The sequence below is a fragment of the Theobroma umbraticum genome, unplaced genomic scaffold, assembly GCF_002168275.2.
Source record: "Theobroma umbraticum cultivar Fairchild unplaced genomic scaffold, ASM216827v3 scaffold_130.0, whole genome shotgun sequence".
Taxonomy (NCBI): domain Eukaryota; kingdom Viridiplantae; phylum Streptophyta; class Magnoliopsida; order Malvales; family Malvaceae; genus Theobroma; species Theobroma umbraticum.
In genome coordinates, this window is record NW_018397264.1 from 5083504 (window position 1) to 5097200 (window position 13697).

General features: G+C 36.7%; 3 protein-coding genes across 8 annotated transcripts; 1 reads left to right on the forward strand and 2 right to left on the reverse strand.

Annotated features, from left to right (window-relative positions):
- The first annotated feature begins 788 nt into the window (after positions 1–788).
- Positions 789–5843, forward strand: LOC110422277 (uncharacterized). 6 transcript variants are annotated; one of them, XM_021436126.1, is made up of 11 exons: positions 789–922; positions 1050–1109; positions 1198–1383; positions 1459–1653; positions 1756–1956; positions 2060–2260; positions 2380–2580; positions 2709–2909; positions 2975–3175; positions 3305–3511; positions 3677–5843. In XM_021436126.1, exons 2-11 carry the CDS (start codon positions 1067–1069, stop codon positions 5524–5526), a joined length of 3486 nt encoding a protein of 1161 aa, XP_021291801.1. In that variant the 5' UTR covers positions 789–922; positions 1050–1066; the 3' UTR covers positions 5527–5843. The 6 variants fall into 6 exon arrangements, with proteins under 6 accessions (XP_021291801.1, XP_021291805.1, XP_021291800.1 ...); XM_021436130.1 differs by having other exon boundaries at positions 1249–1383; XM_021436125.1 differs by lacking the exon at positions 789–922 and having other exon boundaries at positions 947–1109.
- Positions 5844–6682: 839 nt separating this feature from the next.
- Positions 6683–8471, reverse strand: CML11 (calmodulin-like 11). Its single transcript, XM_021436134.2, has 4 exons — positions 8253–8471; positions 8000–8157; positions 7777–7857; positions 6683–7056 (listed from the first exon to the last, which is right to left on the reverse strand). The coding sequence occupies exons 1-4, from the start codon at positions 8332–8334 to the stop codon at positions 6919–6921; spliced, it is 459 nt and encodes a 152-aa protein (XP_021291809.1). The 5' UTR covers positions 8335–8471; the 3' UTR covers positions 6683–6918.
- A 1535-nt stretch (positions 8472–10006) lies between these two features.
- Positions 10007–12988, reverse strand: LOC110422279 (2-methyl-6-phytyl-1,4-hydroquinone methyltransferase, chloroplastic-like). Its single transcript, XM_021436133.2, has 3 exons — positions 12214–12988; positions 11585–11891; positions 10007–10525 (listed from the first exon to the last, which is right to left on the reverse strand). The coding sequence occupies exons 1-3, from the start codon at positions 12771–12773 to the stop codon at positions 10370–10372; spliced, it is 1023 nt and encodes a 340-aa protein (XP_021291808.1). The 5' UTR covers positions 12774–12988; the 3' UTR covers positions 10007–10369.
- Positions 12989–13697: the final 709 nt, after the last annotated feature.

Below are 13697 nucleotides of genomic sequence, written 5' to 3' on the forward strand. Positions count from 1 at the left end.
TAGTTAGGTCACCTAAAGCTGGCCAATCCCAGATCAACATATTGCTTAAACAAGCCAATAGATATAATCTTCATTTTGGATACCTGCCAATCTGACAATAGACTACTTCATCTGGACCATAAAAGTCACAAAGTTTGCTGGGGTTTTTTAGCTGTCTTTGGATTCTAATCATTTCCCTTTGGCCATCTTTTGATCATAAGGGTCAGCTGTGGACAGCCATGTAGGTCCTTTCTCTATATGCTTTATCCATGTTCAGACTAAAATGAGGAGATGATCTGAGAAAAATAAGGCTTTTTATTATATTTTTCTTAAATGTCTAAGATCAGCCGACCTAAAATCCAACTCATTTATGTTCCAACATGTTTCTGCTTGGCAAAATGTAAAAGGTATCCTTAAAAAACACTACAGCAGGCGGCGTTAGGTACCCGTTCCTAGGACTAACAAATTGAGAACATGCCATCTAAACACCTCTATTGCATATCTGCATGCAGACATGAACGCCTAGAAAGTTTAGATTAACCTATTTGTTCTTCCGAGATTACCTAGAATTCGGAATAATCCTATTTAAGAATTCAGCTCAACATTAAATTTTATGTCCAAGACGGTAATAGGTAGATTTGAGTCGCCTACAGTGAACATTAAATGGTTAATATTGTTCTAACGGATAGCACTCCTATAAAGTTTTATGGTCTCTGAATGTCAATGTCACACAAAAAGGAAGGGAGAATAAGGCAAATGTTGTGCTACCTTTAGTGAGATATATCAATTCGGCTGACAGGTGACCCGACTCAGACTTATGCTTTAAGCAATGCCAATGAAGTAACCAATTCATCAACTGCTCTAACACCCTGGCAGGCTCACAGAAATCAAGCTGTACTCAAATGTTTATAGTTACTTGCATGTGAATATAATCATCATAATGGTAAGGCTTTTTGGACACCGTATATTTTGAATCAGGCTCCCTTTAGTTCATATAGTTCAACTGGAAAGCCTTTGGCTATCATAGTGGACTACCCCAAGAATTGATCTTACTGCTTCATTATATTCAGGGCTGGTTGAGTTGAACATGGGAAATGAAATGGGGAACAATAACACATCTGGATTGCGAGGTAAGCCTATCACAAGGTGTTTTTGAAAAATGATTGCTGGAAAGTACTACATGTTTTGGCTACTTATAATGCTTGTGTGCTATTTCAGAAGAAGATAATACAACTCGGGATATATCTCAAAAAGAAGTTGCTTATGCAGATGATTTCAAGGGACAAAATCATGTAGTTCCTACAGCTCAAGATAAGGATTTTCAAGGAAAAGAGACAGGGTTAGCTTCTGGTGATGTAGGCAGAGAAGATCCCAATGTTGACGACCAAAAAACAGATAATAAAGGTTAGTAAATTCGGCATTTTAATTGCTAAAAATATGTTTTTTTTTTCTATTTACAATTCTGATGGGCTAATGCAGAAGAAGATGACATGAAAACTGAGGGCAAGAAATCTCTGCAAGAAGCTGCTCCAGCAGATGATGTCAAGGGACAAAATCATGAAGTTCCTGCATCTGAAGATGTATATAAAAATGAAAAAGACACAGGTTTGGCTTCTACTAATCTCGAGGGAGTGGCAGAACCTCATTATGACAACCACAAACAGGATGAGAAAGGTTAGTCAGGACAGCATTTTCTTGCCGTTATATACTTGGCTATTTACAAGCCCAATGATCGCTAAATTTTTTTTTTCTATGTATAATGACGGACCGGCGCAGAAGACCATAGTAACATAATTCATCAAGCAAAAGAAAAATCCTTGCAAGAAGCTGCTTACACAGATGAGGCAACAGGACAAGATTGTTTAGCTCCTGCAGCTGAAGATAAAAATACTCATGGAAATGAGACAGATTTAGTTTCCTGTGAACCTGATGAAATAGCATCTCCTCATGTTCACAACCAGAAACAGGATGAGAAAGGTTAGTCGGTACAGCACTTTCTTGCCATTATGTGCTTGTCTATTTACAACCCGAATGATTGCTAAAATTTTTTTCTATGTAATATGATGATGGACTGGAGCAGAAGACTATAGTAACATAATACCTGAAGCTAAGGAAAAATCCTTGCTAGAAGCTGCTTACACAGATGAGGCAACAGGACAAGATTGTTTGGTTCCTGCAGCTGAAAATAAAAATATCCAGGGAAATGAGACAGATTTGGTTTCTAGTGAACCTGATGGAATAGCATCTCCTCATGTTGACAACCAGAAGCAGGATGAGAAAGGTTAGTACATAGAGTACATCTTGCTTGCTGGTATGATTGTCTATATACAATCGCATAACTTCAGCATCACCACTTGCTACAATATAGCTTTCTACTTATAGCATGATGGACTAACGCAGAAGAAGATAGTAGCACAAATCTCCAAGCTGAGGATAAATCCTTGCAAGAAGTCGCTAGTACAGATGAAGCAAAAGCACAAACTCACCTAGTTCCTACAGTTGCAGATAAAAATACTCATGAAATGGACACAGGGTTGGTTTCTAGTGATCCTGATGTAATGGCATTTCCTTGTGTTGAAAGCCAGAAACAGGATGAGAAAGGTTAGTACAAAAAGCTTTTGCTTGCCAATATGTTACAATTCCAATGAAATACTGCAGAAAAACATAAGTTTCAGCATCTCACTTGCTAAATTATGTTGTATATCTATAACGCTGTGGAACTGGTGCAGAAGAAGATAATAACATAAACGATGAAACTGAAGAAAAATCCTCACAAGAAGTTGCTAGCACAGATTTAGCAGAAAGACAAGATCATCTACTGCCTGTAGTTGAAGATGAAAACCCTCATGAAAATGAGAACGGGTTGGTTTCCAGTGACTCTGAGCGAACAGCATATCCTTATGGTGACAATCCAAAACAGGATGAGAAAGGTTAGCAAATGCAGCATTTTATTTGCCTATATGTGGATGTCTATTTACAATCCTGATAAATGCAGAAGAGGACAACACAAATGCTGAACCTCAGGAAAAACCTCTGGCAAAAGATAATCATGCAGGTGATGTTGAAGAAAAAAACCTAACCATTCCTGCAGCTGAAGGTGAAGATTGTAATAAAACAGGGGCAGAGGCAGAATTGGCTTCTGGTTACCCAATGGCAGTAGTAGATACTCTTCATAACCAGACACTAGAAGGGCGAGGTTAGTAAATTCTCATTTTAAGCATGCACTAGTTAAACTCCAATTTATTTCCTTTTGTTTGAGTTGCATATTTGATCTGTTCATCTAGCAACCCCTATAATACATAATTTAGTCCGTCCATGTTTATAGAACAAGTTAAAACTGAACTTCATCCATCAGCTGAGTGTACAAAAGTTGAAGCAAAACCAAGTGAAGCAGTTGACGAAGGCAGGGAAACCCAATCAGCTTCTTCACCCGAGGACTTGAAAGATGATGAGAAGCAACAAGAATCAAATTTGGAGGAGAATCCGTCTGGAACAAGTCATCATTTCGAGAATCAGAACTTCATGATGAAAGGTTAGCACTCTTCTGTTAGTTAGATTTAGAAGATACTGATAAATCATCAATATCTATTTGTTTCAATTTTTTTTTTATTTGTTAAGAATCAAAATATTGGTAGAGTTAAATATAACTATAACACAAGAAATCCACCTTACTTCTCTGTTACTTATTTTGCAACAGAGGATGAGGGGACTAGAGATTCAACTTCCAATGCAGCATCTTCTACTTCACATGATTCAGTACCTCAAGAACCTAAAGTTCTAGTGCCTGAACAGTATGAATCGGCCAAAATCCACACTGAGCAACTGGTACAAGCGTGCAATGGGCCACAGAAAAGTGAGCATGTGATCATACCATATTTAACATGTCCAGATCAGGAAAATGGTTTCATTTCAGATCCTAGCATTTCAACTGATATGGTCGAGAGTGTTTGTCCTGATTCCAGTTCAAAGATAGAAAAGGAAACGGATGACTTTTGGGTGAAAGAGATGGCAACCAAAGAAGTGAGCAGTGAAGAGAATTTTGAACATAGAGATGGGGATGAGGCTGGGAATAGTTTAGGAAATATAACCACAACAATGACCGACTTGCCTAATGGAGTTGAAGCCAAACGCAATGGAGAGTTACCAAGTGAGATGAAGTCAATTCAAAATGATTCCCCTGAATCACAAGTAGAAGTTATTCTGGCAGATGAGACACCGAATTTGCAATTGGATGTTTCAGAAACTGAAGACAAAGGCATAGTTCCCAGTCATAAAGCCATATTGGTAAGGGAAGAATCAGAAAATGGAGATAGCAAGCTTTCTCACTGCCCAATTCAATCTGAAGAGGAGTCAATCAAAAAATCAAATGGCATGGGGTCTGAAGAAGGATCAAACGCTGATGAGCCAAGTGCCTCTCCACCTCAATTTATGATGAATGGTCATGTGAACGAGGAAACAAGATGTCTGCTCGATACTTCCTGTGATTCTAAGAGCAGAAAGGACTCTCAATTTGAGGAGGCAAAGACTGTCGAGAACGGTCTTATCATTGATGTGCCAATTAACTACCAGAATGGAGCTATTGAGGAACAACAAAAGGACTCACAAAAGAAAGAAGTTCACTTGGTCACTGACCATGCAATGATTTCTGCAGATATTTTTCTCTCAGATCAAAAAGACAAAGAAGAATCAGAAGAGAAGAATATTATCGAAGAAATGCCGGAAAAAATTGAAGATTTAAATTCCATTGGAAATGATACATCAAGCAGAGAAAGTGGAGAGCAATGTATATCTCATTCATATCCTATAGAACAAGCAGAAGCATTTCTTAGCCCATCTCATTCAAATCAAAACTTGACAGAGAGAAATGTAATTTCCATGGCTGAACTGGCTGGTGAGAAACCTGTATGGGATCTTTCAAATCGTCCAAAAACAACTCCAGTGACAATGGCAGAGACTAAGCCTTCAGTAAAACAGTGTAGCGAACAACGTGCAATTGCTGAAACACCTGCTATTGCTAATGGTGATTATTACCAACAAGAAAGTGTGGGAAGGCTCAGCACTGGATCAAATTCTGATAACATGAGTATTAATTCTCAAATGCGGAAATCCCCGAGCTTTGACCTTGATCTTCGAATCCATGCACGAGCAGAGGAATCAGATCAAACCCCTTTGCTGTATCAGGATAAGCCTACAATCGACAGCTTCTCAAGCCAGGCCGATGATACTCTTGGAAAACCACTAGCAAACACTGAGCATGGTAAAAATTCATTACAGTATGAAGCAATGCCAGTGGAGGAGAAAGTTGTTACATTAGAAAGAAGTGATTCTGAGAAGTCAAAAACTCCATTTCTCGGTTTCTTGAGAGAAGAAGAAGAAGCTCATATGTTGATTACTCCAAAGAAACAAGACAACCATTCTGCTGCAAAGAAGGCAACCCAGGTTTCACATAAGGAAGTCACACCTGCTCCACCAAAAGGTAAAGTAAAGCGCAAGCCTAGGACCTCTCTCTTTGGCACCTGCATGTGTTGTGCAACTGTGATCAATTAAACACTTTTGGAATGCCTTTTTCATGTTCCCAGTTTCATTTTTTCTTTCACTATTTGTTTTGGTTTGGTTGGGGTTTCTATTTTCTTCTTCTCCTTCAATTTCCCGATTCAAGTTTTTTCTCAAGTGGAGTTTTGGTTGAGGAGAGATCAGCTGTGGCTTAAATTAATTTATTTGAGAGATGAAATGATATAGAGTGAAACAACCTTGTAACTATATGACTGGAATTTGTTTTTCTTTCTGTATTTTGTATAGACTTACGCTGGCCTGTTGATGTAAGTTTCTGATGGTTGAGGAGAGAATTTGTAAGTTAGGCAGCATTTGTTGCCTTTGAATGCAATATTTCTTTTATTTTTTATTTATAATACAGAATTGGAAGTTTTATTTTCTTTGCTATACCATGTTTTTCATGACACATATCGGTCCATAAATACGTACATATTTACATACTATCACTTTAATATAGATGTGCATGTAATTAATAATTGATTTATCTATTTATTTTTTTTTCCTTTCAAATGTTTTTAAAGCAAGAATTTAAAGGACTTGGTCATGAAGAGAATTAATTAGTACCATGAAAGAAACCTCCTATGTTTTTTTCCTTTTCTTGGAGGCAAAGGGCGCACAAAAATACAGAGTGAAAAGCCAATTTCAAAAGGCTAAATGTGAATGGGAGAGCGCTGAACAAAGAAGTAGTTGCTTTGCCAAATGGGAAAGGGGCCAGGACGGCCATATTGTATACCGTTCTGCTTGGAATTTTGAATATTCACACCGACCATTGATCCTCAGTCAAAGTCAGAAATTAATTGAGCAACCAGGTTGGAGAAATTTCACATCTATCTTCCCCTCAGTTGGAGGAGAAGCTACCATTCAACTAAGCCCCTCAAATTATTTTTTTCAAGAAATAATAAATTTTAAGTAATTTTGAAAAATGTATCCCAAGATATAATCTAAAATCGAGATATATATATTATTAAAATTTATATTATTTACACTACGTTTCCAGCCATTTTTAGTTAAATTTATATTTTATTTGTTATTTTTGTGCTATTGTAATAAAATTTACATCCAAATATATGCTTTCTATGGAAGAAAGACAGCTTTTGTTTCCTTTTTCCAAATTCACTTAAAATGAAACAATTGAAAGTTTTCAACTAGAATACAAGAATAAAATGGAGAAATATATTTAACAAAAGTTAAAAATGTAATGTCATTCTAATTAAGCCTTTGGTCATTGGACATCATTTGACTTAAAACAACAAAGAGAATACAACAAATAATAATAAGAGGAATTACTTCTTGGGGTAGCGGGGGATAGAAACAAAACGAATTTTGAATACAAAATTAATTAAAATATCTTTAATCAAATGGTTGGTGAAGGAGACTTTTTTATTCTCATCCAACGGTAGTCATCATTTTGACAAATTCTTCATAGTTAACCTGACCATCACCGTCCAAATCAGCTTCTTTGATCATCTGCTCCACCTCTTCATCGGTTAACTTCTCACCAAGATTGATCATGACATGCCTCAGCTACACACAATCAAAGAAAATGGAAATTAATTAATTAATTAATTAATTTTTCTAATCTGGTTTTGATTCTTTTCAAACATGATAAAATAATTCAGATGCAAAACCCCAAATGCAATAGATATTCATTGCATGCAAAAAAAAAAAAAACAAAACATTACAGCCTATCATCTATATGTATGCCCACATGAAAAGTTACATGAACTAGGTGAAAACATGTGAAACACCCCCATAAAGAATTTCATTTTCTTTTTGTTTTTTTGGGTTTGTGCAAATTCCAATGTAGAACATTGCGAAATAAAGATACTCAATATCTCTCATTTAACATATGATTTGTCTTGTGTCAACCTTTGGTCATCTTTTCCAATTCTTTTTCTCTCTCTATTCCCTCACATGCCAGCTATCATGGATAGTCAATAGCAACGGCCCCGCCACACCCCCCAACCCCCCTTAGCTAGTTGTATTTTTCATACTTTTCAATGTGAAAAGCAGAGCTAAACGATGGAGGGTTGTAAACCCAAGCCAAAGTTTTCAATTGAATGCTTTAAAAGTTTTGGAGTGAATCTTTTAATATCAACAATTCTCTCATTGAATAAACCTTGGAAGGAAAAAAAAAAGTTGGGTTAAATTGTACTACTTGCATTTAAAGGAAAAAGTGTAAATAATGCATGGGAACCTGTTAATTTGGTTAAAAAAAGTGAAGAAAAATATATTATAATTTACCTCATTAGCTGAGATGTACCCATTTTGATCCTTGTCAAAAACCTTGAAAGCCTCTTTAAGTTCCTCCTCCGCATCAGTTTCCTGGTTTTTTGACACAAAACAAATATAGTCTTTGTCAGTTCCTTTGCTAAATGCTAAACTTTTGTCTCTCCTTTTCCCAATTTCTAGTTATTTCTGTAGCTGCATTAACAGTTAAATTGCTTATAGTATGAATTCATTTTACCTTCATTTTCTTGGCCATCAAGTTCAGGAACTCAGCAAACTCAATGGTTCCATTCCCATCAGCATCAACCTCACTTATCATGTCCTGGAGCTCTTCTTCCGTGGGATTTTGATCCAGGGATCGAATCACAGTGGCCAGTTCTTCCACAGTAATGCAACCTAATAAAACATGCAAAATATCATTAACAATGAGGACTGAAACAAAAAACTAGAATTATGCTGCATTTTAAGCATGAAGTGAAGAATAAACTCACCATCCCCATCCTTGTCAAAGAGACAGAAGGCTTCTTTGAACTCAACAATCTGTTCTTCAGTTAGTATATCTCCCATGTTCATTTGTTTGGCTGCCTGGAAAGCTAAAGAAAGTTGGGAAGTTTGAGAGAGAGAGACGGTAAGAGAGAGAATATGCGTGTACGTTGTTGAGTATAGCTCAAGCTTAGCTGGGTTTATGTAGAATTCCAATGCGGGGAAGTTTAAAGAAAATTTCTTAGTTAAAATTTTAATTAAAACTAAAAAGAGTTTAATAATCAAAGTCAAATCCACCCTATGACTTAAATTGGTTGCTACAGTGCTAATTGCTTTTCAGATTTCTCCCTCCACTCCCTTGCCGTCCAAGATTATGACCCTTTTTCCATTTCTTTAATTCTTTTTCTGGGTGAGATTAATGAACTTGTTAATCTGCACTTCTCTTTGTATATTAGTGAATAAGATATGGGGAATTAAAATTTTAAGACAGCTGTAAGGGTTTGATGTTTGGGAGACAAAACTACAAAAGCATTCAAAGTAAAAGACAGGAGAGAAGGATGGACTTTGGGGAGATGTGTACACTGTTTGCATTTCTATTTTTCAACCCCAGAACGCACGCTGCGTTGCTTGCACGAGCCCGTTGAGAGATGGTTCAAAGGATTACCCTGTTCTTTTTTCAACACGATAAGAAGAATCAAACGTGCTTTGGCATTACCCTTTTCTCCATCTTCTGGATCTTTACTTGTCATTTAAGTTTGGGTTTGAGAAAAGATTATGAGTGGTGGGATTTTTTCATTGTAAAATTTAATGTAAGTAGGGATCTAAAGAAAATTAAGAGTAACAACCCGAGTCAATAAATAAAGAAAGGAGAGGAAACTATAAATGTGCATGGCTGTCCACGCGGTTTGGCTCAGCAAACCGTACTCTTTGAAATTTGTGGCAAAGTGAGTAACAGAAAACTTGGGATATAATCTAAATTCTAATAAAATACTCTGCTTGGCCAAGGAGATCGACGCGAAATCAACACGTAAGAGATAAGCACAGACAGAGACAGAGTCTTGGTCGACAGTTTAGACTTTGATTCAACCTTCAAAGCCCATACTAGAAGACATATAAGCCATGGAATTGACTGAGGAAAATTTGGGATTTTTCTGCCTATGCTTTCTGACTGAGTCGCCTTCCTCCAGGGAATCTCTTAGCGGGCCTAGCCTTCAAATGTGTGCTTGATTAACGGTCCCGGTCTGTCACAATTTGAAAACCCATTTTCCTAGCCCAGTTGAAATTGAATGATCCAGACATTCAGAGTTATTGGATGTTCAGGTCTCTGGCCTATCTGAGGGCGACGGTTTCAGAGGTCCTGGCCACTGACCAAAATCCATATACAGTTTGACAAACAGTACGGGTCCTGCTGGTGAGGAGCTTCCTTTCCTGTCAAATATCTAGTGGTTTATATCTCTTTGCTGTCATTGTTATTGTGCTTCTGATATACTAGAATCTCAATCAATGAAACCATCATTGCCATATTGTATGTAATTGTAGGTGATTTAACCCTGAATAGAGATGCATTGTCCAGCTGAAAAGGAGGAACCCTGTATGCTGCAACTGACTTGTGTAATCAGTGACCTAAAAATAACTCTTTGAAGGAAAATGCTGCGAATGCTATGTGCACTCCAGCATTTCTCAATAGAAGGTTCCATCATTACTTTTAACATTTTCCTTTATATAAACCCAGCAAAGGTTCACCAGCACAAGAGCAATCAGATCAGACAATGATCCTTATCCAATTTCTTGCCCATTTCCTCAGAACATATCTATATCAGGATACAAAAAGAAAAGGTTCCTCTTAGACAATCATTGTAACAGAAAGAGTTGACTTTTTTACAAGAGAAAACTTGCACCTCGAGTTCAGTTTTTTTTCTTTTTTGTTTTTTGGTGCAACACATACTGCTCTATTAAGGCAAAAAGGTAGCTACAAAGTGAGGGTAAAGCTTCAATTTATTCTCCTAATTGGTTATCTCGCATGGCTAGTTACTAAATCTTGCAAAGAGAAGCAAAAGGAAATAACTAGTCAGATAAAGCAGTCACCAGCAGAAGAATTTGATCATCATTTTCCATTTCTCTCATTTCATATAGGCTGGCCCTTCGGTACAATTTGATCTTTGAGCCACATGTAAATGGGAACCAGCACATAGTAAGTTGCTGCCATCGCCCCGAGAACAAACCGCAAAACGAACACAAAAGGATTAACAGGTTTCTGGACATCCTCTGCCTTTGGACCAAGCTGCAATAAGAATGATACCCCATCAGTACTACAGAAGGAATAAAATCTAGTAACGTTGAAGTTTATAAAATGTATAGAATACTTTTATTGCTAGTTTCTGTTGTTTTCGTTTTCTCTGAGTAACTGAAGAAACTAATTCACACCGAGAATATGACAGAAGACACTGAAAACATAGAGATGCAAGATGGGCATAAATTAATAAACTAGATGGAAAGAACAAAAAGGATTAAGAAGCAGAGGTGAGAAAAAACTCAGATCCATGATATTGAATTCCTAAGAAAATGTCTACCAATTCCCTCCTTTAATCAGAAGGGAAGAAGCAAGACTCTTAAATCTGAGAGCAGGAAGATGGAAAAGTGCAGACATATGGTAAAAGTTAGAGTAGATATCTTAAATTTGAAGATCAAAATGAGCTAATGAATACAAAAAAGAAAGACCAAAATGTGAAGGAAGTACAGAAGTAGAAGAACAATAATAGCTTCTTTTAACTTGCTTCTCCCTCCAAAACTTTCCATGCATAAATCTTAACAAATCCTTTGGCACCAATTTGAAATAAAATGTGAAAAACAGGCCACTGCATGCTGTTATAAATGGCTAAGATGGTTTAAATAAGCTCAAAGCAAAAACTAGTAACCCCAAGTCTATATTCAGATATCCTCAGAGACAAATTATAAGATCTCAGGATAGGCTTATGAACCTCTTAGCCAAAAACTTTCCAAAAAAATAGTACGAATGATGCAAGATCTTAATTCAAAATGGGGATGAACTTTTACTACTAATTGAATCCAATTCTTCAACAACCATATGAAAAGTATTCTAATCATTTATCAGTTAATCACCCATCCTAAGAAAAATTTTTCCAGATAATGACAACAGTACTAAATAGATTATGCAGTATGATTACTTTGAAGAAATAGTAAGCAAGCACAAGGAGTTAAATATTGGACTTTCACCCTATTTATTTAACTATATGATGTAAACTTTAGGAAACCACATATACTAGGCACAAGAAATTCATTTCTAGATACACAAAAAATCTAAAGATGAAAAGTATACTACCTTAAGTGGAGAGTCTCCTGACAATGGCTTCACTCCAGTCACAGAGCAACCCATGATCAAGCCATGTCTTCGGACACCACGATACCATTTCGGACCGATCCTTTTTAGTTTCACATCTTTAAAACCAGCCTTTTTAAACCACTCTATATACTCTTCCTCTTTCGGAAAGAGCATCCACATATCTGCAAAAAAGCGAGACAACCAGAATGTTGGATACACGGGACCTATAACACAGGCTTTCCCTCCTATTTTCAATACCCTGTAAGCTTCCTTGATCCCACGCTGTGGGTCCGGCCAGTACTCAATACTGAGGAACGCAAAAAGAAAGCCACATATAACATCAGAGACAAACCTTACAAAGAACCTAGATTGAATATGCACCAATATAAAATTGATCTAAAAAACCTAAAATATGAAAAGAATGCCATTGTTTAATGTAACAAATCTCTAAAGCTATATTCCTCAATTTCCCATTCAAAGTGTACAAATGACTATCACTACCAAAAGTGCCCTACAGGGAACCCAATTTTACAATTCTCCAAAACTGCTTATAGACATAACGATTATTTTGCATAACTGAAAAAATTATGGGAAATTTTTAATAGAAGAAAGGTGAAGGGAGATATTACCTCCCTGCAGACACATATCGATCAGCATAATCAGTAGGAAATGGGAGATCCTCCGCATCACCTTCAATTATCTTGCATTCCTTCAAAGGTTCCTTCTGCTTGGCCTTGGCAAGCTGGTGAGGTGATTGATCAAGAATTGTGACATTCTTAGCATCGACATGCTTCACTATGCCAAGAGTAGTAAACCCAGTTCCGCCCCCAACATCTACCACTGTCATATTCCTAGCATAAAGATCAGCAGGCTCAAGCGCCTCATCTCGCATATCCTCTGTCCAGTGGCCCGGGTTTATGACATGATCATACACTATTGATAAAAACCTATAAAACCAAAACGCTTCTTTCTTGTGTTGTATGAACCTAGGCTGAGAAGCAGGCCTCGAGGATGATACACTGCATCTGGGTGCTAAAATTCTACTCTTTTGATTCTTGCAATAAGATAGTAAACCCTTCTGGGGCAAGCACCTAAAATGAAAATTTGACCCCACGAAGCCTAACCCTGTTGGGGCTGCTCCACTAATGAGCTTGAGATTTTCAGCTCCAGTAAGCATTGAAGAGGCCATGAAATGATACAATTGTGAAAACCCAGATACACCAAAGCCAAAATACTCTGCTATCTCTCAGAGCATGTGATATTAATAATTCAAGAGAAGGAAACTCAAACCCAATTTTATCTAAATACAAACACTGGAAAGTAAGAAACAAAGGAAATAAAACTGCCTACAAATGTAAGTGCGAGAGGCTTGGGAGAAACGAAATTGTACAAAAAATGGGGGATCAAGAGCTTCCCATTTCTATATTAAATTGGAACCACACGTTATGGTGATTGTGATACAGTGATTGCCGACAACTCCAAGAATAGAGACAATGGGGCCCTCACATGAAACGACAGCCAGCCTGGCCTTTTCTCTGTCGTCGTCCTCCCGTAAGCCCATTGAATCAAAACGAACCGTATCAAGGGTCAATAAGTTTGGGAGCCCGTTTCATTATTCTCAACTATTTGGCCATTTTCTTCACCATCGGTCATGTATTTCAAATATCTCTTTTTTAATTGTTCGTAATTGTTATCCCTCTTAGCATCTAAGCTGAATCCAAGTAGCATAAAGAAACCATTTGCAACTTGAATCCTCTCTGCAAGTCAAAACTTTCTATCCCACTGCCCCAAATCTCTATCACTTCTCTGGCATCAAGCATTCAACTTCTCTTTTAAGTTCAACTACATCATGAATTCAATGAATCTTTGTATTAAGGTGACGTTTAGTACTTTACAATGTAATATGATTACAGGTAATATGATTACAAATAATGTAATTGTAGGGAACATAACATTATAGTGTTTAGTATATAAGTAAAATAATAATTAAAATACAAAAAAAATAATATTAAAATGTATGATTTATAAGTACTTTATTAAAAATGTAATATTAATTTTTAAAATTATTCTTAATTATTAAAATATAAATTTAATATATTTATATTTTTTATTA